The sequence below is a fragment of the Mus caroli genome, chromosome 3, assembly GCF_900094665.2.
Source record: "Mus caroli chromosome 3, CAROLI_EIJ_v1.1, whole genome shotgun sequence".
Lineage (NCBI taxonomy): Eukaryota > Metazoa > Chordata > Mammalia > Rodentia > Muridae > Mus > Mus caroli.
This window is the reverse complement of record NC_034572.1, coordinates 72,163,765-72,190,533: the sequence shown is the minus strand read 5'-3', so window position 1 is coordinate 72,190,533 and position 26,769 is coordinate 72,163,765. Positions and strand designations below refer to the sequence as shown.

The 26,769-nt window shown below is 43.2% G+C and overlaps 1 protein-coding gene across 2 annotated transcripts in view; it reads right to left on the bottom strand.

Moving 5' to 3' along the window:
* The window catches only part of C3H4orf45 (chromosome 3 C4orf45 homolog), a 121,045-nt gene that overhangs the window by 28,889 nt on the left and 65,387 nt on the right, over window positions 1-26,769 (bottom strand). Inside the window, exons 3-4 of one of the 2 annotated variants that reach the window (XM_021157840.2) lie at window positions 14,653-14,711; window positions 2,919-4,342 (exon numbers count right to left, since the gene is read on the bottom strand). In XM_021157840.2, the coding sequence (XP_021013499.1) occupies window positions 3,232-4,342; window positions 14,653-14,711 (1,170 nt within the window). In that variant the 3' untranslated portion in view covers window positions 2,919-3,231. Of the gene's footprint in view, window positions 1-2,918; window positions 4,343-14,652; window positions 14,712-26,769 lie in introns of those variants that run through there. The other variant, XM_021157841.2, reaches the window with a different exon arrangement.

The window sequence follows — 26,769 nt, the reverse complement described above, 5'->3', positions numbered from 1 at the left end:
AAGCTGTTCTGTTCTTGCTTAGACTGTTGTCAACTTCCGTTCTACTTTCTTCAGTGGATCCTGTTCAGTGCATAGTTTATATTAATTTTTGTCTACCCAGATTTTTGTTTCTGGTTTTCTTTCAATTATTTCGCCTTTTTGTAAATAAAAGTTTTAATTTTCTACAAACAACATGCTTTCTCTTTCTCTGATCTCATCACATATTTTCAAATGTAACTCAATATGACAAGCACAGAGATTCACACCACCTGGATGTACGGTGGATGCTTCACACACCTGACCTCATCATCTCGGCTCTTTCTCCAGTAAAGGACACATTTCTGGACTCAGTCTGAGTTGATACACTGTCCAGTCATTTAAGCTAGAAGTAAGGTTTTCATTGCCTGACCTTGGCCTTTGTTGTGTACATTTAATAATGAACTCTGGCTAATTCTATTTTGTTATTTTGCTTTGATGTGTGTGTGTGTGTGTGTGTGTGTGTGTGTATGTGTGTATACATGCATACAGACCTACTTGTCTGTAGTGTATGCAGTGCCCATAGAGGCCAGAAGGAGGTGTGAGATTCCCTGGAGCTAGAGTCACAGGCAGTTCTAAGTCACCAGATGTTGGTGAATATAAGAATATCTAACATATCCTTGGCCAGGATCTGTTTGTTGCTTTACAGATTTGCATGGGCAATGTTGAAGACCTGAGCACCTGGTCCTAGTTAGCTTTAACTGTCAACCCAACCTAGAGCCACCTGAAAAAGGAGTCTCAAATGAGGGATTGCTCAGATCAGATTGGCCTGTGGGCATGCCTGTGGAAAATTGTTTTGACTGCTAATTGATATAGTAAGGTCCAGTCCACTGTGGGCAGCATGACTTCCTGGGCAGGTGGTCCTGGCTGTCTAAGAAAGCTACCTCAGCATGACTATGAATGAGTGAGCCAGGGAGGGCCATTGCTTTACATTTCTGCTTCTGCTTCTTGCTGTGGACTGCCTGACAACCCTCACCCCCACCCCCTTAATGATAGTCTGCTACCTGGGAGAGTAAGCCAAGAAAATGCTTTCATCCTCTAAGCTGCTTTTGGTCGATGCTTGTGACAGATAGCACCACAAATTAGAACGCTCCCATACCATACCTTCTCTTTTTAATTTTTCTTTCTATGAGCTCTTTCCTGTCATAACCTGTTTGTTCCAGACTATTTTAGCTCAGCTATTTATGTGTAGATTGTAGTCTCTACTTTGATTGCCATGAACCATCTTGTAAGGTCCAGCAGAACTGCTTCCTGGGTAGTCCTGCAAATGTTCTAAGTGCAACAGGCCTGGTGTCTGGGATGTTGAAGAATGTAGATGACAGGCCAGGGAATAGACAGTTCTCTCTCTCTCTTAACACCTAGAACAGATAGACAAGTTTAACTACCACTGTCTGTGTTACCAGGAAGTGGCCAGGACAGGCTCATGTTCTGAAATGATCTGTGTTTCTTCCTCATTTAGGCAATCACTAATAGACTCATGAATTTTCTTCTTAATTGTACCATAGTCTTCCTCCTCAGCTGCCTTTATTTCTAATGAGTAGCTCTTTAACATCAGTTGCATCTAGCCTAAAAGGTCTTTATGATAAGGACAGTCATTCATTCAACAAACATATACATCTGACTTCATTTATTCCCCAAAGCATGCCCTGGAACCCCAACTATCAATCATCTATCTCCTGTCCTGTCTCTTGTGACTGGGAAGATGGAAGCTATGGCTGTCTCCTGAGTCCTCAGGCCTAGCAGTTGCCTGGTGCATTCTCAGCACTTGGCCATTTCTTTTTAATGCTAAAGTTTCTTTTTAAAATTGTTTTTACATGTATGTGTGTGTAAAATATATATGTGAGAATACATGACATAGTTCATGTATGGAGATCAAGGACCAACGCAGGGAGATAGTTTTCTCCTTCCACTATGTGCGTCCCAGGGGTTAAAGTCAACTCCTGAGGGCTGGTTGCAAACACCGTCTGTCACTGAGCCATCTCTGTGGCTCCTTGGCCAAGGTTTGGATGTATAAACCGACACCAACAATCTGTGTGGCTTTGAAACAAGAACGTCCTTCTGAAAGAGATTGGGATGGGCCTCATACCAGATGAACTTCCAGAGAAAACTTTCCTGAACACTTACCTGGAGAGAGGTAAGGATGGGAGGTGGCGGCACGGAAGAACAAAGGAAAGAGGGCTTTAGGTTAGAGACCCAAAGGGTCCAAGTAAGAATGGATGATGTTGCCCTCAAAAACTTGGAGAACTTTTAGTAAACTGTCATGACGTGCGTGCGTGTGTGTGTGTGTGTGTGTGTGTGTGTGTTCTCACACACACAAATGAGCAACACTAGACTTAGTTCTGGACCAAGTGCTTCTTAGATATTTACCTTTATACCCGTAGACCTGCACTGCTCTCAGCATAGGCCAGAGCAGCTCCATTTTAACAGTGGACAGCAGTCAGTGGAGAGTGCTGAGAGTAAGAGACCCAGAGCTCAGTCCTGAAAGGGACATCTCTCTTCTATGGTGACTCTCCATCCTATCAGGGCTCAGGGAACATCATAGAAGAGGAGGTAGGAAAAAAAAAATGTAAGAGCCGGAGGGTGGAGACACTCTGACCTCACAGCAGCTGTCGTTATCTACACAGGACTCACCCACGACCAAGCCCCATATCCCCAAATCCCAGTGTGCATGGAGCAGATAATCTCCAGGCCCCATCACTCATGGGGGAGCTACTAGCAGTCAAGGAGAACCATTCTTTTAGGAGGGTGTTCTCACTGGTAGGGTTCTCATGCTACAGTGGATAGCCCCTCACCCATGCACTTATGAGCAACACTGGACTTAGGGAATTATTAGGGAAAATAAAAGATGTAAGTTTTGGGGCGGGGCATTGAAGAGGATATAGAAGGAGGTGGAGGCTGAAAATTCAGTCGATATGATCATATTTTATTGTGTACATATATGAAATTCTCAAAAATAAAGAACAAAATGTTAAAAAGCATTGTATTAGGAAAAAAAATGGGGCACAAGCTGGTGGAAGCTGGACAGGTTAGAGGTTGGCAGGCACCACGATGATGACCGAATAAATGAGCAGTGGGGGTGGGGGAAGGGCAGAAGAGTGCAGCAGAACATATGCTGTGGGAAGAGGCAGAACTGGTCCTTGATGTCACTGAGGGCCATGCGTGGGTCAGTGGTCCTGATGTGGCCAGGGGGCCGGGTTGATGTCTGTGGCCTTTATCCTAACTCCATGCAGATCTCCTTAGTCTATACTTCAGCCTGAAGCCGGGTTGATATCCCTGAGCTGGGCTGCCATCTGAGGCCACGGTGTTATCCATGGCCCCATCTGCACGGCTCTGCACGGTACTGCATCTGGGGTCTTTATTGATGTCTGTGGTTTGGTGTGTGTTACTCCCTGGTGTCATGCAGACATCTGTGGGCTGTGGTGCCACCTGAGGCCACATTGGTGTCTGTGGGCTGCGAAGCTTCAGGTGGCCATGCCACTCTGTGTAGCCTCTGCCACCACCTGAAATCATGTTGGTATCTGGGCTCATGCTGCTACTGAGGGCCATGTCTGGGTCTGTGGTTCTACTACAGCCAGAGTCTGTGTTGATGTCCGTGGGGGATGTTAACAACTGAAGGCCATGTGGATGTCCGTGCTCTAAGCTGGAACTTGAAGCCATGTTGATGTTCTTGGGTCGTGCTACAGCTGGGGGCCATATTGATGTGAGTGGCCTGCGAAGCCTCTGGGGGCCATACCTATCTGAGTACCCTCTGTGGCCACGTGAAGCCATGTTTATATCTGGGACTGTGCAGCTACTGAGGACCAAATCTGGGTCTGTGGTCCGACTGTAGTCAGAGTCTGTGGAGCCTATGAACAACGGGAGGCCACGTGGATGTCCTGAAATCATGCAGATGTCCCTGGGTCGTGCTGCAGGTGGGGGCCATATTGATGTGAGTGGCCTGCACAGCCTCTGGAGACCATACCAATCTGAGGACATGTCTGTGCTGTCACCTGAAGACACATAATCTACACCTGGGCTGCTACTGGGGGCCCTGTCTGGGTCTGTGGTCCTCCCCGAGTCTGTGTTGATGTCTGGGGGGGATGTTAACAACTGAAGGCTGGGGGGAGGTCCGTGGTCTGCGCTGCCACCTGAAGCCTTGTTGATGTCCTCGGGTGGTGCTGCAGCTTGGGGCAATACTGATGTGAGTGGTCTGATCGGACCCCTGAGAGCTTGTTGGTGTCCGAGGTCTGGGCTGCCCCGGAGGTCCTTGTCTGGGTCGGAGATCTTCCTGCCAGCTGAGTTCGTCACCAGCATCCATGAGGGACACCATGGTCCATGCTCCTGCTTACTGTGAAGAGCAAGGAAGCTACTTTGGCAGTGACATTGATGAGTGCATACTCACAACTCAAAAGGAAGGGCATGGAAGGCTTCTGTAACAACCTCTACCCCCTTCTCATACCCATCCCTCAAAACATAACAGCCTAAAAAAAGGAAGCCATCAAAGAGGACTCCTAAAAAGTGTGATAAGGATACTGAAGAGGCAGGTGTGCGGGTGAAGGACTCAATTTTCTTTAGCAGGTGGGGCACTGTTGTTTGACCATACTCCAGTAAATATATGGAAAACACAAATTGGACTTTTGTTGTTGGTGGTGGTGATGTTGATATTGTTGTTGGGTTGGGCAGGTCCTAAGGGGTGGGTGGCAGACATAGAAGGAGTGCGAAGTGAGTATGATGTAATATTCCCAAAGAATCAATAAAAACGTTATTTTGAAAAAAAGGGGGGGGGAGTGGCAGAATTTTGCCCTTTTCTGCTTCTGGAATTCTCTTCAATGCCCCAGACACTGACAACTTTAAAAATAGAAAGCTGTCAAATTTTATGGATGTTTTGAGAAAAATAACGCCACGAAACCAGCACACATTTATCTACCAATACATTTCTAAATAGTGGCTGTCATTAAGTCTGCTAGCTTAACAACTGGTTTTGGCAGGATTTCTGAAGAATAACAGACACTTTTGTACAGGGCACTTAGCTAATGCTAAATAGAGGAACACCACACACCTGTCTGAAGAAACAGAAAGCCGTCCTTAGTCAGGCCTGAGGTTTCCTTGGCACAGAAGATCCTGGTTTTAGCTGGGAATTTTCTTTGGTTTGGGAGTCCCGGTGATTACAATTCTGACCTTTGCTGTTTTCCCATACTATAATTATTTTTGCCAAGCAAAATATTTGCACATGCACTTACAATGGTGCTTTTCATCATTTCTTTTACAAAGGGATTTAAATACAGCATGCATCTAAGTAGCACTAAAACATCCCTTCTTTCTCTGCTACCTTCCCAGCATTCTTGCCCCCAAAGCTACGCTAAGCCTCCCGTCTACAGCATCCCAGTTTGCCTGCCCTATCTACACTAATGCTTCTCTGGGCCCTGGGCTGCCAAGTTCCTGCCTCTTTTATTGTTCTCGGAGGAAACACTTCGCCTGCCATGTTTCTTGGTACCCTGTCTCCCAATGGGTCCTTTCTTTGCCCTTGCATTCCTCTCTTTGACTAGGTAACATCCTCCCCTTCACTTCCAGAGGGATAATGTTTGATGGTAGCTTTTAGTGGGACAGGTTTGGACATGCCCACTTTCTATCTCCTCTCGTGATTACCGGCTGAACATGGAACTCTACCCTGCATGTCATTCTCTACTTGTAGGGACCATGCTGCAGAAGATGGGGTGGGTGACATGCTGCTCTGACAGCCCCCAGTCCCGTCTCCTGGAGGTGCCTGCTTCCCTCTGGATGCTTTCTGCACTCTCCTCTTGCTCAAGATGGTTCTCAATGACGCCACAGCACAGTTCCTTAGCCACATTTAATGAATGGTTTCAATATGGAAATCGTCCATTCCCTTAAAGAACATTTTCTTGAATTACTGTTTTTTTCTCTTTTCTACTCCCCCTGGCCTCTTTCTGGTCCTGTTATTCATCAGGTATTAGAAAATTTAATTTGTATATGTTTTCCTTATTTGCTTTTTGTGTACTTTTTCGGGGAATCAACTCAGCTATGTAGTGTGGAATTTTTTATGCTATAGCTAATCTTTATACTGATTGTTTTCATCAATAAGGCCTTTAAAATACTTTTCATATATTCTTTAAACAATCCCATACATGCACACAATGTATTTTCATCCCATTATCCTCATTTTTCCCTTCTGACTTCCTTAAGACCTCAACGGATCTCCTTCCAACATCTGCCGATCCATTTTTATGTCCTCCTGCTAAACTGTTGTCTTGTTGGCTGGCTCTTGCGTGGGTGACCATAATTGTGGCAAGTACATGGGTTCAACAGCTATGTCATGTCCAGAAGATAGCATTTCACAGAACCTCTCCCCATCTTCCTCCTCTTAAATTCTTTCTGCTCCCTCTTTATTGAAATTCCCTGAGCCCTGGAGGAAGAGTTGATACAGGTGCTCTCTGCAGGGCTGAGAACATTTAACAGTCAGGCCCAGCCATCTGGCCAGCTGTGAGTTGCTACGTTAACTGCGGCCTGCTACAGAAAGGAGTCACCTGGCCAAGGTTGACAGTAGCGTTAATCTGGGAGTAGTCATATTTAGAAGGCAGTTGGGCACCATGTCCATTTAGCAACAGAAATCGGTTTAGCCCACCCCAAGGCCTATCTCCTCCGGAGCTTTGGTCTTTTAGCCAGGTTTTACCAGGTATGAATTCCTTCCTGTGGACTAGGCCTCAGAGCCAATGAGAAAGTAGGTGGTTGCCCCTGTAACCTTCACGGCACTGGGGCGCACCTTCCCTGGCAGGTCATTGAGATAGGTTACAGCACTCACCTCTCTGTGCACTGATGGCTTTGCTCTCTTAGGGCCTGAATGATACTTTCTAACATCACAAAAGCTAGCCAGGAGGCAGGAAGCTCTGAGGTCAATTTCACCTTGATTTCTCTATGTCTTGCAATGAAAGTATATTGTGTCTTTAGCGGTCTACTTAATACTGGTGAACCAAGGAGAGCAATGGCCATAGCCTGGATTGTTTGGGGAGCTTCGGGAGCCACTATACCACAATGATGCATTGGATTTCTTATTTCAAATCATTTTTTTAAATTTTTTTTTTTTGTTTTTTGTTTTTTCGAGACAGGGTTTCTCTGTGTAGCCCTGGCTGTCCTGGAACTCACTCTGTAGACCAGGCTGGCCTCGAACTCAGAAATCCGCCTGCCTCTGCCTCCCGAGTGCTGGGATTAAAGGCGTGCGCCACCACACCCGGCTCAAAATCTTTTTTTAAAAAAAGATTTATTTATTTATTTTATTATATGTAAGTACACTGTAGCTGTCTTCAGACACTCCAGAAGAGAACGTCAGATCTCATTACAAATGGTTGTAAGCCACCATATGGTTGCTAGGATTTGAACTCAGGACCTCTGGAAGAGCAGTCAGTGCTCTTAACCACTGAGCCATCTCTCCAGCCCTCAAAGCATTTCATTAACTGAGAAGGTCTTATAAATTGAGTTCCTGGTTTGCTAATTGTAGTTTCAGTTTATCCATTGTCCTGGGGACCCATTCGTTGGTTTCCTCTTACACCCTCAAGAGTGTTTTGGGTGACAAATTCATGGTTACATCACCCATTGAGTCTTTGATGTATCCCAGTGTCCTTTGGGCTGTATGTTTAACAATGCTGTCTATACCATAACCCTGCATAGGAGATCCTGTCACCATCACTTTAAAGACTGGGAAAGTGAGACCACACTTAAATAACCTGTCTCAAGTGTCACAGCCACTAGGCAGTGTACACCTCGGGATTAAATGTAAGGGAACTAGCGGAAAATCAGAATACTTCTGTGTCTCATAGCCTCACAGGGAGGGTGAACATGCAACAAAGCAGAGTCCATCTTTAACAGTGGAGTTAAAGAGGGAGAACCGAAGGGATTGCTATAGGATTTACAAAGGATAGAGGATGTTGAAGTTGCCTTTTGAAGCATAACTGGGGCTTCCAGAGTCCTGGAGGCACTCCCCACTGCGTTCAGACGTTGCTTCCCATGTGGCCTTCTCCTACTGGATTAAGCTGTCATGATTGTTTTCTGTTTTTATTTCCTGTTACTATAATGGCAGGGACCATGCCTGGATTCCACTTTGGTTTCTTAATACCTGGTGCATAGAATATGCTCACTAGTGAAAATTCAGGTGAATTCCTCATCACGGGACTAAATTGAAGATCTATGGGAGGTGTTTTCAGAGATAGGTTGAAGGTGATTGTAGGTAGGTCAAAGATGCTTTACTAAGGAGTACATACAGAGACGACTACAGCAGGGTTGAAGAGGAAGACCCACCGAGACAATATCAGACAGTGGTGATGGTATCTGGGGCCCAGTGTCCTGTGTGGAGCAGCTTCAGACTGGGTGAGAGGATGGATACAAGTTTGATGGATCAGTGAGTTGACCAATTGATTCTCACTACAGATATGGGGACCATGAAGTGGGATGGGAGTTAGAATCATGGATTCAGTGGGGTTACTTGAGATGACCAGCTGGCTGCTTTTTAACTCTGAAGATTGGACTTGTATATGAACATTTCATGTTTGCTGTTGATTGCGCAGGTAATGGAGATCACATTATGGAGAAAGTAAATTTCATTGATTAACCAGTACTCTTTTCATTTGAAAAACAAACAAACAAACAAACCAAATAAAAACAAACCACATCCTGAAAAGATTGTGTTGGACTCAGTACAGAAAGAACTATGGGAACACTGTCCTTTCCCAAACTTGGCTCTAAATTCATGGAGCTTTAGAGAACCCACTGCTTTTTAGATGACTCACACCCAGCTAACAGCACACAGTAATGCCAGTCACCAAAATAAGTGAGCATATTCCAGAGAGCTACAAGAATTCTTCCCTCAAGAAACAGGGAATTTTCTACAGTAAGTTTAAGTTTTCACATAAGAACCTCACTGCAGTCTGAATCTCAGTGTGTGTGTGTGTGTGTGTGTGTGTGTGTGTGTGTGTGAGAGAGAGAGAGAGAGAGAGAGAGAGAGAGAGAGAGAGCAAGCGAGCTGGTCAGGGAGCCTCAGTGATCCGCCTGTCTTTCCTTCAGTGCTACTGGATTACAAGCATATGCCAACACACCTGGCTGGTTTTGTTTTGCTCTTTTAAACTGTGGGTTCTAGAGATCAGACTCTCGTCTTCATGCTTGTGAAGAAACAACGTTACCCTTAAATGTCCCTCAAAGGTCCACGTTCTGAAAGCTTGCTGGAATCTTTAGGCCCACAGCTCCTCCTGTCTCTCTCTCTCTGCTGTCCAGGTGCCATAAGGTAGCAGTGCTCATCTGTCCTCTCCTCTTCTCCTCGCACCCCCTCTCCCCTCTTCTCTCACCCACTCACCGCCATGTACTGGGTCATCATCCAAGCAACAGGCTCAAGCAAACATGGGCTGGAACCTTTGAAACTATAAGCCAAAGCAAAGCTCCCCCTTTTAAGTTGATTTTCTTGGGTATTTTGTCACACTAATAGGAAGCTGACAGATCCAAATCTCTTATTTGAGAGTTTATTGTTAAAAGTTTGTTCTCAGAGGAAAACAAGAGAAAGATGGTATTCCTAGTTAGCCTTCCCTTATATGTTAAACGCATACAGGGTGGGATCTGTACTGCTACAAGATTTGCTTGCCTCTTACAACACAGAACCCTGCCAATTCATTATTTACCAGTACAGTCTCTGATGACTTCTCTAATCGGAACATAAACTGCTCCTGTGTTTCGTGTCTTGTGCCGTTTATTCTTGTTGATGTTAGAAGTGCTGTGTGTATATGCTGGAAATACCTAGCTGTAAGCAGAGGAGACTGTATGAAGATGAGTGGACCATCCAGTGGCCTAGCTAGGAAAATCTGGGCTATTTAAAGCAGGCATATGCTTACTTTAATTTAGAAGAAAAAATAAAGAGCTAACTTCACACGGCATGACTGCGCTCACTGTCCATCCACACCCAAAATGCTTACATTTGGCTGGCAAGAGAAACTAAAGAGTAAAAAGACAGGTGACAACTCTTAGATTCCAAGCACCTGGCACACATCGGGTCACCATTTCATATCTGCTAAAACACATCTTTGTTGTTCTGTTCTGTAAGACTCAATAATTGTACAGCATGACACACCATTGATTTAATACAGCTTTCCGTTCTCAAGAAAAAGAGGCAGTACGTGTGAATACTACATTATTTATATGAGAGTCTGACTTCAAGTAAGCTAACATCTTAAAAATATGCCTACAGATGGATGGAATCCTGCAGTGTTCTCATCTCAGAAACAGAGTGGACTCTTGCCTCCATTGTGCCAATGGGCAAACATTATTCAATGCTGGGAACACTAACTCCCATCATCCTGCTACCACACTCCTTCTTCCAAGGCCACTGATAACTCCAGATGTTTGTCTGCTGCTGTCTCCCTTGCTTTCTGTTAACTGCTGTTGAAGGTGGAAGAGTCCTTTTAGATTCTTCACTCCCTGCTGTCACCCTGTCATCTCAAGGGACCTGATGTAAGGCTCTCTTGCCTGCTTCACATCTTCCACTTCATCTGGCCCCTTGTGTGAGGAATCCCTGCTCACAAGGCTCCATCTCTTCTCTCCCCATCTCATCTTGTGGTTCTTAGTTTTGGCTGGTTATCATAGGCAGGGAGATCTATTTAAAACACCCAAGCCCAGATCTCAGCCTAGATCAATGGAAACCGTCAACTTAGATTGAAAGATTTAGCTTCATGATTCAATTTCTTTACCCGCAACCTTCTGGTAACATTAACGTTGCTCTATGGAATTATGGCATGTATGTACTTAGCTGTCATTTTGGAGACATTGTCTCCTCTCTTCATTTATATGTATGGTCTATTTTCTCTAAAAGCTCAACTCAGCCTCAGCTCTCTATATTTAGACGCTCTTTAATTTAGAAGAAAAAATAAAGAGCTAACTTCACACAGCATGGCTGCACTCCCTGTCCATCCACGCCTAGAAAGCTTACATCTGACTATCAATGAAACCAGAGAGTAAAAAGCCTGTACACCATGCCTTACTTATTTCGGCTTGTTTGAAGACCCACGATAGGTCTATACAACTGAGATGTCTCTTAGCTGATCTTGTCACAACTGTTCCTGCCACCTACCATCCATTATCCACACAGCATTCCAACTTTCTAAGAGTGACCGTAATTAGCAAAGGGATATGGATCGCATTCCTTCTGACTTAAACCCTCCCAGTGAGCTCTCTTTGTTCTTAGACTAAAATCCATACACTCCAAACAGGTCCACAAGTTTCCAGTAAGTCTAACCTCCTTGTCTCCCCACTCTCCCAGGACTTTCTATGACCCAGGCATAGATCCTAGTTTGATGTGCTTCGTCTGTCTGGCTCAAGTAGCTCCTGGTGTCAGGATGAACTCATAGTTGCCTTTTCAATACCACCTCGATAACAGATTAAATTCACAATTGTACATAGGCTTATGAATGAGAGGAGATAAGTTGTAACCAGATAAGTGTATTGAAAAGCATGCTTAGATTAACCAACATGAACTTTATCCAAAGCAATATCAGTCCTTGCCCAAAGGTCCTCGTAGATATGTTTTGTCATGAACTGTTATATCACAAACTGGATGAAGCAGGGTGGGATATAATGCTTTTTGAGAGAGTCTGTCCCATAGCCCAAACTGGCCTCAAACTAAGTAGCCAAGAGTGCACTTGACTTCCTGATCCCTCCTCTACTTCTTAGATGCTCTATTTCAGCATGTCTGGCTCCAGGATGGTAACGTTTTCTCCCCCTCCCTAACCTACTTGGCATCCTTAAAAAACAGTGTCTTGCTAGACAGTCTTTGTTGACTTAGTACTTGCTAGATAGCCCAGTCTGGCCTTAAACTAGTATGGCCTGGGATGGGGGAGATGGCTCAGTGGTTATGAGCATTGGCTTCTCTTCAAGAGACCCAGGTTCAATTCCCAACACCTAGGTAACATTATAATTTTCAGTTACTCTTGTATCAGATGCAGGTTTCCAGCCTCATCAGGGACATGACAGGCTACCCATGGTGTTCAGATAAATATGCAAAACACCCATAGACATAAAATAAAATGTAGGGTTAGAAAAGTGTTTTAAGAAAACTAAAAAGTATGTTAGTTTCCCAGTACTAGACATATACACATACACCAAAAAAGGGCACAAATGTTGCATATATTTTTAAGAAAGCCATATAGTTGTTTTATAGCTGTATATAATTGTGTACATCAAGCCTGGCTTGCTTGTTATTGTGAACCAGTCAGACTTTTAACTGGGGAAGCACTGCTGCTGTCTGAGAAGAACAGAGCATAGAAACTGGTTGGGAGACTGAATACTACCTAGCCCAGAAAAGACAGGCCCTCAATCCAGCCAAAACCATGGGGGTTGGACATTTCTGCACCACTGGAGTTTAGAGCCCTAGCCAAACTATCTTGACAACTTAAGACAACTGTTGGGTTTCTAAACAGTACAAGTTTAGAGTCACAAGACATGAGCATCCTCCAAGGCACTCATGTCTGACTTGTTAGAACCATCACGAGAGGCCATAGAAGAATCTAGAAACTACCAACATTTAATGAAATTTCACCTTCTCTAACTGGTAATATTCTGGTTATGGTCCTACTTATTAATTTGTAATAGTTTGAAACGAATGGGTCCCTAAGACCCTATGTTAAAGGTTTGGTCTCAGTATGTGGGGTGGAAGAGCTTCTAAGGGGTTGGGAGTATATATCACTCAGTGGTATAATGTGTGGTCATGGTTAAGCCCCTGAACTTGGTCTCTGGGATTCCTAAAAGGGAGGGAAAGGAGGGAAAGGAAGAGAGGGAAGAAGAGGTCGGGAGGAGGAGGAAGAGAAAAGAAGAAATAATACTTAGAACCTTGTGAGAGGTCTGGTCATTGGGAATATGCCCAACTGAAACTTGGGTTCCTAGTTCTTTCTTGTATCTCTCATGGGGTAAATGGCTTTGCTCTACTACGAGATTTTTACTGTGAAGTACAGCTTGGCCTAAAGGCAGCAATGCTAACTGATCATGTCCTACTAGAACCTTCAAAACTCAGAGCCAGAGTGAGTCCTTTCTTTCAGTAAGATGATTATCCCTCAGGAGTTTGTCACAGAAACAGAGAATTAAGCAGTGTTCACACAGGCAAGCTGATTTGGATATTTTCCTTCTTAAACGTATGGTATGCTCAGATTCCAAACTTAATTCACAGTCCCTTAAGTAGGAGAATGTTTTTTCATAGACATTTTGCATCCTTATGACTTGGTACAATGCATAGAATGGTCCCTAGAAATAAAAGGTAACCTTTTCTCTCTAGGGAAGGTGTTCACAGCTTCGGGGATTCTCAGATACTTTCCAAAAAGGTATTTATATTTACAGAGTAGCACATTCAGGCTTTTACCACCAACAGTTGTTAAAGGTGTCCTTAATTTCCAGTAGCCTCTCTCTGGTGCTTTTCCTTGCTGCGAAAGAGCTGACAGAGTACTTACAGTACACGTAAGCAATGCTGTTCAAAGGGAGTGGAATCTTTCACACAGAATGCATGCCTTTCATGCAACGCACTGTAACTCTTTCTATGTGGCTGTTCACAGGAGCAGTGGCTGTGACACTAACAAGTCACAGATGTTATCCAGGGAGATCTTCTGGACAGTACCTGACAAACTTTTACAAATATTTGCTCGATTCTATTTTATATATGTGAGTGTTTTGCTTGCATGTCTATATATGTATGCCATGTGTGTGCTCAGTGCCCATGTAGTTCAGAAGAGGTCATCCTGTCTTCCGGAACTGGAGTTACAGATTGTTATGCGTCACAGTGCAGGTACTGGGAACTAAAGCTCGCTCCTCTATAAGAGCAGGAAGTCTTTGTAACTACTGAGGCATCTTTTCAGCTCCCAAGGGCCTATGTGATCTATTTTATGTTAGCAGAAGAGACCAAGTCCAACATTTTTGTACACACTGATAACTATCTTTCAAGAATGCAAACTGGAGAAAAGCAGCGCCCCCTGCCCCACCCCCACCCCCGACACTATTCTGCTTTTAGTCTTGTCTGACCTTCCCCCTCTAGGTATCTTCGTTGTGTTTCAGCTACACAAAAGCCCAGTATTTTCTCTTCCCGGTAATTTAACACACCTAGAGCTACACGTGTTTAATTTGTGTTAGCTGCTACCTTAAGACAACATGAATTCAAGCCATTATGTGACTTTGTTAAGATTATGTTTATTAACCAAGACTACCTATTATTGGGGTTTCTAGGCCAACAGCATGAAATGAGTTCTTTTTAACTAAATATATATATATATATATATATATATATATATATATATATAGTTTCTCCACAGCAAGCTTACTTACAAAGCTGAAACTACTCTGCGCATCAGCGTCCACCCTTACCAGCTGCTGCTCCAGTCTCCCTGCTCTAGTCTAGCTCTGTCTTTACCATGTTCTCTTGCTCTGTCTTTTTCCCTAATTAGACTGGCAGAAGGTTAAAATTTATTGTGTTCATGAGAAGTAAAATTTTGTGATTTCTGCCTCCCACACAAAGCTATATGAATGAAGCAATAAGAATTAAAATGATAGCGTGCTTTTCAGAACCGGAAAAGATGCTGTCCCTAACTCAGGAAGGAAACTCATTAACTAACGTGGAATACCTTTGCGTGTACTTACCAAGGGTTTTGATAGCGGTGGGTTATTTTGTCCATCGCGCGGAGACTTAGTTCGCCATGCTGTAAAAGGAGCACAGCTAAAAGTTAGTGGCGTTCCTTAGTAAATAGGGATCCATGGGTTTAAAGACTAAGCGTCTATATTCCTCCTCAGAAAGGGAGTCGGGATTGCAAACGAAGTAGGGATGCTAAATTCAGCTGAAAGAAAATCAGAGGACATGGTTGCTTCCTAAACTGGTAGCTGTTGCTTCCTGAACTAAGAGGAAGTGGTCGGTTGCTATGAGCTCCACTTCCTCTGGGTGAACGGAGAGGGCAGGGGAAAGGGCTCAGGGATTGTGTGGTCTAGCCTGGAGTCCCTGGGTAGCCCATGTCTTTCTGACTCTGGAAGGAGGCAGCGCTGTGGACTTTCAGCCATCGTTTAGGGGGACAATCGAGGGCTATACAGAGTCAGCAAATGTGACCGCACAGTAGGAAAGAGGTGGCGTTAGATCCCCGTAGCAGATGTGAAAACTCTGATAGTTGAGGAACTATTTGTTAGCTAAATATCAGTTTCGCATTTAAAAAAAAACAAACCAAAAACCAAAACAAAACAAGGCACAGAATCCCACACAGTGCTACGGTGCTGTGTGCGCTCGAGTGACAGATTATTCCCGAATGAATGATCCTGAAGTGCGGGCTTCTTCCTCCCCATCTTTTTAAATAAGCTGGCAAGCAAGACGGTTATGTTCATATTCCAAAGGCTTGGGTTTACAATCATTTCTCAGTTTGCCGTACTACAATTGAAAAACTACAACATGAAATATCAAAAAGCATTTCACGTCTGCTTTGGAGTACATTTGATAGGAAGTGCCAGATTCGTAACAACTCACAAATAGCAATAACGACGGTGAAACTTGAGCAGCAACCTGCAACCCCAGACGTTCTCCCCCTCCTGTCCTGCTCTTGCCCAAGCTTTGACTTAGAGTGACTTTGCAGGCTGCCCATGTAGTTGTTGGATGTGCTGTTTCTGTAAGCTACCTGCTTGCTCACGTGACCCAAAATGGCAGCCTGGACTCTCACACAGAAAAAGCGTGTAAAAAGGAAGGGTTCATCCATCAGCCAATAGAAAATGTCTAAGTAGTGCTCTGCAAACGGTGGAAAGGTCATGGCATAGGTTATTCCTAGCATAAAATTAAGTCCCTGAAAACTGGATTTGCCTACTAATTCATAAATAATTTTATCATCATCTTTGGACAAATATATTCAGACTTGGATGAACTTCTTTGATTTTTTTTGCTACTCTATGTTTAATAACAAAAACATAAATCTCCTTAGGAAATACTAAAAAATATCTTTTTTCCACATCTCTTAGAGCTCCATGTGTTAATGTTGAAATGCTATATTACCTGAAATAAAGCTTACCCGTTTGTATTTTAATTAACAAAATATACCATGATTTATTTGAGCAGCGATACTCACTGAGGTGTTAAACCTAATGGATTCACAATCACATTTATATTGGTCCATTATTCATAAGCAAAATATTGATCGATAGATTAGTTCAGCTGGGGATGTAACTCAGAGGTAGAGCACTTGCCTATAGGCACAAGGGCCTGCGTTTCATCCCAGAACTACAAGTAAATAAGCAAGAATCTAAAATGTTTATACAATCCACCAAGAGATAATATTTTAAGGAAGTCAGTGAAAGGAACTTTTATATATCCTCCACCATTTTCAATTACCAAATATAACTATAGGTTCAAATTAGACATTTACTATGAAGCCATGTTTAAATAAGTCTAGGTATTACTAAAAATGAAATGCCTGCTAATTACATCTAGCAACTGTGAGCCAGACACATTTCTGAATGAATAAAATCTGCTAAAATTGGATTAAATTAATTGCATCCATCTGGGGCTAGCTCGATTGGACAGCCATTGCTTACGGCCTCCCCTTTTCCCACAGCCCACCTCTAGAGTACCACTGCCATGCTCAGGTGATCTGTGGGATTGTTTCGAGGAATCCTGGCTTTGTTCTGATGTTCCCCAATGCTTTTGAGAAGGTATCTGATTTAGCTTTCCTTACTGGAAAGGACCGTGTTATCCGTTTCTGTAACTATGGGCTTTTTCATCAGTAAAGCGGACACAATGCGATGCATTTCAAGAATGTGTACACACTAAGGTTTTCTTCTCCAGCCTCCTTCCTTGCTAACACTGGGCTCTTAGTACCAAATAGCGCAGTGGAAAAAGCCCCTCAGGCTATCTTTTGTTATGCTAATGGATTTGTTCTCTTCTTGCCTCAATTTGCAAAATATTCCGGTTAACCCCTTCGGTGTCTTTCTTCCCACAGCCAGTGGCAAGCACCCGCATTGTTGTGACTGGGCCACTAAACTGCATAATGTTGCCTATTTTAGACTGGAATTATTGAATCAAGAAAGGCAGAAAGGTCTTTGCAGGAGTGGGGCATCTGAAGTATTCGTTTTATATTCAGAGCAAGGGTTGAAACAAAACAATTGTTTCTGGAAAATGTCAGTGTTTAAGGCTTGGATTCTGTGATGCATTTTTATCGAGAGAGAGGGGGAGAGAGAGAGAGAGAGACTGATTCACATTTCATTCTATGCCCTGTTACAGATAAGCTTGAGATCTGACATGAATGTTTTGGTCATTGTTGCTTTACTGCATTGTTTTAAATAATTTGAACAAATAAATCAACTTTAAATAAGCAATGATCACTGGATTTTTGTGAGTCTGTTAACTATGGAGCCACAATAGCTACTTTCTGTCTTTATTCAAGTAGTGTGCACATTCTATTGTGGTTTTTACTGTGCTTATAACACTATATAGTTTTGGAATACAGGTAGAGAGAAACATTAATGCCCCTAGATGCCATTTATTAAGCCCTGCTACAAGAAATACTATGCCAGCATGAGGCACACCTACCTCTTGATGCAGAGAACAGTGCTCTGCGGGTTGGCCATTAATCCTGTGGTAGGCAGAGGTCCAATAGTTCCCAGAATTCTCATTTTCTAGTAAACATACATTTTTTTTCCCAGATATTCAATCAAATACTGATCCAGGGGATCGCTGGTAAGGGATTTCTTTTTTAAGTATAATCAAGACTCTAAAAATCCTTTGAATTTTAAGGAAAGAAGATTTGCCTAGTGTGGTAGACTTGTAATGCCAGTTACTTAGGGGGCTGAGGCAGGAGAATCATAATTTCTACTTCTGCCTAGGCTGCAGAGTGCCTAGGCTAGTATAAACAACTTAGTGAGACCTTGGCCCCAGACAAAAAGTTGAAAACAGACTGGAATGGAGCTGTGTTAATGAATACTTGCCTAACATCATGTTTGTGCTGTAAGTTTACTCTCCACACACACACACACACACACACACACACACACACACACACACACACACAAAAGAGAGAGAGAGAGAGAGACTCAATGAGCCTAACTTAGCCAGACCTCATAGAAGACCCTAAACTTCTTGACAAAGATGCTGTAAAGTTAAGGGGTATGAGACCTGATATAACATGGAAGGTTAAATGAGTTGTGTGGTTAGGAGTTTGGGCCTTCTTCAGCTGAGAATGGCTCCTGGCTAACACATATCCCTATTACCACAAGGAAGTAGAGTCGGCCACAACCATATGAACTTGAAAGAGATGATAGTGATACCGGTCAGCTTGGGGAAGACCTGAGCAGCAAGTCAGTCATGAAACCCTCAGGCATCAGACCTATAGATCTGTGAGCTGATACATAGTACTCCATCACATTGCTGAATTTCTGGTTATTTGCTGTGGAGCAATAGCAAACCAATATAATCTCCATTTTAGAAATGGTAAAAATCAAGGTGTTATAAAAATATTAGTAAACACATGTTACAGAAAAGGAGGAAGATAAAAGTCCCCCATCTGTATCCACTTAGCAGGATAATATAGTAGATTCTCCCCTAGAGCCTATGACCTGTCAAGACACAACAGCATCTTGGTCTCAGTCACAGTGCCACACATGAGTTTCATCTTACGCAGTGGTCCTGAAATCTAATTGTAAACAGTGATTGTTTACTCTCATACAGTGCTGCCTTTACTGCACCAGCAGTGTATCTTGCCAGGTTGGCGGTCATCAGAGCTCACAGGGTTTCCAATGGGTAAGACTGATGAGTCTCTTTCTGTTCTGGGAGCACCCATAGCACCTTCCAGCGCTGTGAAAGCCAGCCAGTAGGGGTGCAGCTTCCAGGTCAGTACCGGCTTGATTTCTCCGTGTTCTAGGACTCAACTGTGTGTTCTCTTTAGCCATGGGGTCTTACTGTCAAGTTCCAGAGGGTAACCAGAAGCAAGAGCAGTAGCCTAGAATGCTTTAAGGTTGAGGGGACCCCTCCTAATAAACAATCCCCAAAGAGGTAAACCATTCCTGGTCTGGGATTTATATTTAATAGTTTTTGGTGTCTAGGTGGGGTATTGTTTGCCTTCTCCTATTAGGGATATATATATATATATATATATATATATATATATATATATATATCCCAGTACTCAGGAGGCAGAGGCAGGGGAATCTCTGAGTTGGAGGCCAGCCTGCACATTTTAGGAATCCTTTATACTATTAGGTTTCCATGACTTTTTCAAAGGTCTTTACTGTGAGTAATCATTCCCCACAGATAGAGGGAACGTCTACCTTGGGTTCCTTCCTATTCACCATCCAATTTAATCCTTCTTCCTAATTATTCCCCATTTCCTTTTCATACTACCTGCATTCTTTTGTCTGTTTCTTTCTTTGTTTTTCAAGACAGGGTTTCTCTGTACAGCCCTGGCTGTCCTGGAATTCACTCTGTACACAAGGCTGGCCTCGAGGTCAGAGATCCATCTACCTCTGCCTCCTGAGTGCTGGGATTAAAGACATATGCCAACTCTGCCTCTCTCTCTCTCTCTCTCTCTCTCTCTCTCTCTCTCTCTCTCTAATTTAACATAACAGTTTTATTGATTCTCTGGGAATTTCACAACATGCATCCCAGCCAATCATACTCATTTCCCCGTCCTTCCTTTTCTACCCCATCCCCTTGTAATCTCTTTCCCCCAAAAAAGTAAGAATAAAAACAAGAACTAGAAAAAGGTCTAATTTGTGTTATCCATATACGCACTGGAGCATGGTCCGTGGTCTACCCTTAAATACAGCTGAGCACCTTCCATCCCTCCCCCTCTCCCCCACACCAGATTCTATCCACTGTGGAGAGCCACACCAGCATCCCTGAGACACTTCAGAGCACTGTTCAGTGGCTTCCTGTCTAGGCTGTCACTTTTGAGGGAGGGAGTCATTGGGATAGAAGTAGGATTGTCATAGAATCTTTCCATGTCCCTCCCTCTCAACTGTGTGTCTGCAGTCGTCCATATCACAGCAAAATCAGTCTCCTTATTCTTCACAGTCACCAGGAACATGGAGCACAGGCCTCCAGATGGTTTCTGGTGACAGCACAGACCTCTAACATGGCTCCCAGCAGCAATGGGACCACAGACCCAGCCCAGGCCCTTGGTGTCAGCACAGGTCCAGACATCACTATCAAGTAGCAGTGCAGGCCACTTTAGATCAGCATGGCCCAGGGACATCAACATGGCTTCAGGCTGCAGTACAGACCACAGACATCCACAGGGCTTTTAATGGTAGCATGGGCCATGGAATTAACTCAGACCTCAGCTGTAGTAGGACCATGGATCTGGTCATGGCCTTTGGCAGCAGCAGGGGCCCAGACATCTCCATGACCTCAGGTGGCCCCACCTGTATTTATTGTAAGCCACATTCAGTTTTTTTTTTTTTTTTTTTAAAGACAAAGTCTTGTGTAGTCTAGGCTTGCTTTGAACTTTCTGAAACCCCTGTCTCTGTCTTCCAAATGGTGTCATCTTAGGCATGTACTACCATGCCTAGTCACACATTAAAGCCACAAACATAAATCTGACTCAAAAGTTGTATGTTTCTCTCATTTCTTCCTTGTGCCCTTCCAGGGAGACAAATGCATTCTGTCCTTCAAAATACACTAAGACTTCCTTTCAGAGAAAGACCAGACCCATCTTTGCCAGAGTGGTTCTGAGTAGTTAAGTGGGCAACTGATTTTCTGACATCAACCCTGTCGCCGAGCCCTCTGGTGATTCCACTAAGGAGATTCCACTTTGGAAGTTACCGGGATCTCCCCAAATCTCCATGTGCAATCACTGCGGTCTAACCTGGTCTAACCAAGTGCTTCCTTTGCAACTGTATCCATTCTTGGATTTGTCTAATGTGCTTGTTACTGCTGTTGATTCTGAAGTTACAAGGTGAGTTTTCCCATTTAGCTGTCCAATTAGCTCTGCTTCTAGTGGTAAAATTTCCCTCGCTGTGAAAAGCACTTGTCAAGTTAGGTTGGGGGGGGGGGAGGGAATGTAAATAGTTTTGGAGCGATTGCATTGAACTTGAATAGAATGATCACTAATCTAATGCACACTTTTTCCCCCCTGTGTGAATAACAAAGGCTGGGCACAAGAACAAAGGCCATTTCATTTTTTTGTTTTATCATTTCTCAATCAGCATCTACGTCATGCTAAGCACCAGGATGGAGAAGTGAGTGGTACTGATAGTGTCTGTAGAAAGCCAGAAAGTCAAAGCCAAATAAGCTACTGAAAGCCCAGCAGGGGCTTGGGACCACAGTGTCTGGCAGGAACCACTTTCTAAACTTCAACAATCGTTAAACCTAAGATTGACAAGAGGAAGACAACTTCTACAATTTTTGAGCCAAATCTGAAGCAAGCTTAAGTACTGGCCAAGATAATGGACCAGGACCATTTCAGGATTCCCAGGAAAAGGTGATAAGGTACATTTTGCAGAGACTTGGAAGGACACACCCATAAGGCCTCCATATTTCCTATCAGTCTAATCAAGGCAAGCATATATTCTGCCGTACTTCCTGCCTGGGTACCTCTCACCTATCTGTGGTCAAGCACACCAGGTGCAATCAGGTCACAGACTTGTTTAGGGGAATGAAAACATAAACAAAAGCCTTCTGCATTTCAGAAAGAATCTGTCCTAGGTCAAGGGGCTTATTGGTTAGAGGCATTCTGCACAATAACTAAAACTTAACTTTGGCTCTTCCTCAACATTACGGCAAAGCAAAGCACCCCTTCACCCACCCTGCATTCTTCCCTACTTGAGGGAGGTCCTGAAGCATTCATTTGCAGTACTGTGTGTGTGTGTGTGTTTCTGTGTGCACATGAGCACACCCAAACAGAGCTGGGACCACATGCATAAGGCTCCCTAAACTTAATGAATTCTTGAATTCTTTCTAACATGCTTGGCTGAGGTTCCTTGGCTTGTGAGCTTCAATAGTGGGAATGCAGAGAGAGTGCCACATGTCTGGTGTCATCTGCTCCACATTCTATGCATTTTTGTCAGCATAGCTGAGGTACTCTGCAAGGATTGTGTATGATTAACACAGGAAACGATCATGGCAAATTTATAATGCTTTAAGGATTTCCTCCAGTGACCTTAAGAAGAGAGACTCAAGGCCAGATTTAGAAAACAGATGTCTTGGTCTTTTCTCCATCTGGACTTGTGGTATTAGATCATGTACAAATTGCAGAATTCTCCAACAGTAAACTTTTAGAACTTATCTGTGGAGTCAGGCCAGTTTTACTGGACCATATTCTAAGCCCATCAATCCTTTCTGAGCTTCTTGTCATTATCCAATAATATTAGTTGGAAGTCTATGGGATGTGCTTAATTTCTGACTTAAATTTAATCATTAGTGGGAAAGCCATTACTTACATTAGAAATATACTCAAGATGTTATGTCAGCACTGCATAGTACTTTAAGCTGGCCTTATAACTAAGGGATAAAATTTCCTTACCAGCTTCATATAATACAGGGCTCTTTTCCTTTGCTTTTTTTCTTCCAATATATTCACATCATAATAAAACAAATGATAGAAAACAAGGATGTATTTATTTTCCAAGTCACCAACAACTACCTGCAAAGTCTATCAGTGAGTGAAGAGTGCTGCCAGGCTTATCTGAGAGGCAGGCCACTGGCTGTTATGACACCTCATTTCCAAATGAACTGCATTTTAAACGATCAGTTATATTTTAAAATTTTGTTATAGCTGATACTGAAAAATCACAATGATGCTTTAATACATGCACATACTGCATAAAAGAGATAAGTCATTTTAGACAGACCTAGTTCTTCAAACGTAGCTCATTTCTGTATGGTAAACTCTTTCAGAATCCCTCTCTGGGAGATTTGAAACAGCTATTTAACTCACTGATCAACTCACTCCCATACCCTCTCCCTAGGCCTCTGGTAACTACACTTGTCATCTTCTATGAGATCAACTCCTAGGGACTCTGGATGTGAGGGAGATCACGTGACTCTCTGTTCCTGGCTGACCCCAAGCTGTTTTTCTTCACAAACCTGCCCCAAATGCAGGATGGACGGGGCATACACACCAGCTACAGAGGACCAGCCATATAGTTATTTATTTTTTTTCTGGACATTCAGATTCATGCACGACTTTATATAAAAATTACTTTCTTCAATTTATTTGAGGAATCCCATAAATGCAAACTTTGTAAAAACACACAAAACAAAGCATGAGGGTTGAAGCGGGCAAACAGGGTGACTATATTATTTTCAAGGAAGGAGGAGGGTTCGCCTCCCTCACAGGCAGTCAGTGTGTGGCATGCTCACTAAGGCTTCCTACGATACCATGAAAGAGGGTTACTGTAGCCGGCACTTAGGACTGAACGGTGTTAACGCAATCGTTTTTATGTTAAACCACAAACTATCAGATGCATGTCCATCTCAGGACAAAGTACTTCAAAGACATCGCTGTTTTAAGATTTATAGTTTTTTCTTGCTTATAAGTGTGTGTGTGTGTGTGTGTGTGTGTGTGTGTGTGTGAGAGAGAGAGAGAGAGAGAGAGAGAGAGAGGCAAAGACAGAGACAGAGACAGAGTGCAGGTGTCCATGGAAACTGGCGGGTCAGACGCCCTGGGGCTGGGTTACAGACAGTCGTTAGCTGTCTTCTGTGGGTGTTGGGAACTCCATGCATAGCTATTTTAGGAAAAACGTTTTTTTATTTGTCTTCTATAACTTGGTTGAAAGGAGGGACTCTTTTTATGCTTTTAAAAAGTCTCTGGCTGAGGTAGTGTACTTGCTTAGAATGCGGGAAGCCCTTGTTTCAACTTCCAGTACCACCAAAGGAGTCTCAAGACTGGTGGCTGCTTTAACCATTATTCTAAATAAACCCAAAGATAAATGAAAAATTTTGCAGTGAGAAGAATACCCCTTAGTTCTGAATTTTAATGTTCTATATATTTGATAGCTCCACACTGGCAACATTTATTATTATTATTATTATTATTATTATTATTATTATTATGATCATTTTTGTAGTTGGGTTTGATGTCTTACTGCACAGAGACAATGAGAGATGGGTTCATCTGCTGAGAGTGTGTTTCTAGCTTCTATAATACTACTGATAATATTTGATTTGTTTTGAAGAGCTACAAAATACTTCTTAGATTATAATTTCAGAAGTAATCCTGACCAACTTATTATTCCATCCACTCTCTGGCTGGGACCTCCGAACAACTTATAGATGAGGTGTGGTGGGTAATGGTGTTGAGTGTGAAGTTGGGAGAACGCTGGCAGAATATGGAGAAAAAGACACAGGCTTTAGCCAAAGAGGTGACTAGACCTGACCCAGTGGGACACTGGCCACAGGGGTGTGCACATGAAGGCAGCCGAAGCCCAGTCTTTCATTTCAGTCTGTATCTTACTCTCTTACTGTGTGCTTCACTCACATGCCTGGGCTGAAGTCCTGGCTTCACATAAAGAGCTCACCTGTCCATATCACAGTCTGAGCTGTCATAGAGAGGCTCTTAGTGTGTTCTCACTAACACGTCCATTGTAGGTATTTTCTTATTTATCTTTCCTAAATTATTCACTAGAGAGGAAAGTGTCCAAGAAACCAGCCAATTTAGGATAAACTCCATCCATCAGCCATGACAAACTTCAGTATCATCAGAAATTCATTCAGATGCCACTAAACTGTCCAAAGCAGCTCCTAGAAGATGCTGTAGAATTCATGGTGGTTAAAACTGTGGCAGATCAGTACAGGGGAACGCCAGGCCAAGAAGTGGGAGTGGGTGGGTAGGGGAGTGGGGGGGAGGGTATGGGGGACTTTTGGGATAGCATTGGAAATGTAAATGAGGAAAATACCTAATTAAAAAAAATTTTTAAAAATTGTGGCAGAACTGTCCAAGCTTGGAAAATTTCTATTAGCCTTATCACACATGAGTATACAGGTGGATTTCTGTGTTGTAAAACACAATGGTTCTAATACGTATTGCAATGAATTGATTTAATGTTGTCTTGGGGAATCATACCAATGAAGACTGGCTGACCAAGTCCAATATGACATCATTTCTGTGGGGAAAGCAACTACTTAAATCAATTTGTCATGAGGTCAGAGTGCAGGAGCAGAAAACGGGCATCAGGAAGCCAGCTGACCTTACTGACATTTAGGTTAAAGGAAGGCCAGGGGTGGATAGGCAGACCATTGGAGAGGCAGTCAGAAGGCCACAGGCATTGTTTCAATTGGCTCCATTTTATGCCTATAGAAATGAAATACGTAGTTTGGCAGAGACCAAATCCACTTAAACAAGAAGAATGCACTGCTCTTAAATCTGAGAGAATAGGAAAAATAATGGGCTTTTCTGATTGATTGCATATATATGTATGTGTGTGTATGTGTATCATTATGATATTGTAACATACATGAGGCTAGGTAGAAATAGCTATACCACACATACAAACACACATACACACACACACACACACACACACACACACATACACATACAGACACACACACACATACACATATAGACACACACACATACACACATATACACACACATACACACACACACACATACACACACATACACATACAGACACACACACACATACACATATAGACACACACACACATACACACATATACACACACATACACACACATACACACATATACACACACAGACACACAGACACACAGACACACACACACACATACACAGTTATTGTGATGCGTCTTCACTGACCTCTACAGTATAGTAAGTGTTCCAGTGTTACTCAGCAAGGAGATTATTATCTCCCTGCTCAAGCCAGATAATATATCACATGATCTGTAGAGCCCTCCATGGAGCCCTCCTATTGCCCCAAATAAGAGAGCTGGTTCCAGGTAGGAGGCAGTAGCCTCCAGGCATAGTTGTGGAAGTCCCTTGGAAGTGCCTGGGCATCCTGGCTGCAGGTCTCAGAGTGACCTGAAACTTAAATTAGCAAGCCCGGCTGCTGGAGCTATACACACCCAGCAAGGGTCTCTGTTAAAACTGCAGTTCTGAGTTATGGCATACAATACCCTGAGGAGTGTCTGCAGTAAGTAATGAAAAGTGGTCATTTTGATGTGGAATAGGTTGGGCAAGGAATGGCTACACACATGCAAGAAGTCGCAGGGAAACAAGGCATCACCTAGGTGGCACCCTCTATCCTCTGTAAGGTGACCTTAGTTGATGCTACCACTCTCCTCTTATTATTTCCTGTCCCTCTAATCTCTCTCTCCCACACACTTCTATTCTTTCTCTTCTCTCCCCTCCTTTGTCTCCTCCCCTTCCTCCTCTCTCTTCTCTGTCCCTGCCTGTAGTCCTAACCATTTGGGAGGCTGAGGCAGGGGAATCACAAGTTCAAGGCCAACCTGAGCCATATAGACCTTGTCTCGACAAAAGAGAATGGGAGGGCAGAAAAAGAGAGAGGGAGAGGTAATTATTTATATGGTGTGTCATGGTAAGAATGTTGTGTAGTTTTGGTTGTATAGTTTTGGTATTGGTGGCAGTCTTTGTTGTTTTATAACTTTTCACAAACCCTAGTAACAGCTCCCAAGGTTTCCCATGCACTTTCTGCTTTTCCTGGTCTCCCATTGCTGTTGGTTGATCCCTGCAGTGCTTGTTTCACTTGCTTGAGAATTGTATTAACTACTGGTATCCTCACCCTTTTTAAAAAATAAAAAATAAAGACGAAATATGAGAAGGCAGAAGGAGGAGGAGGAGGAGAGGAGGAGGA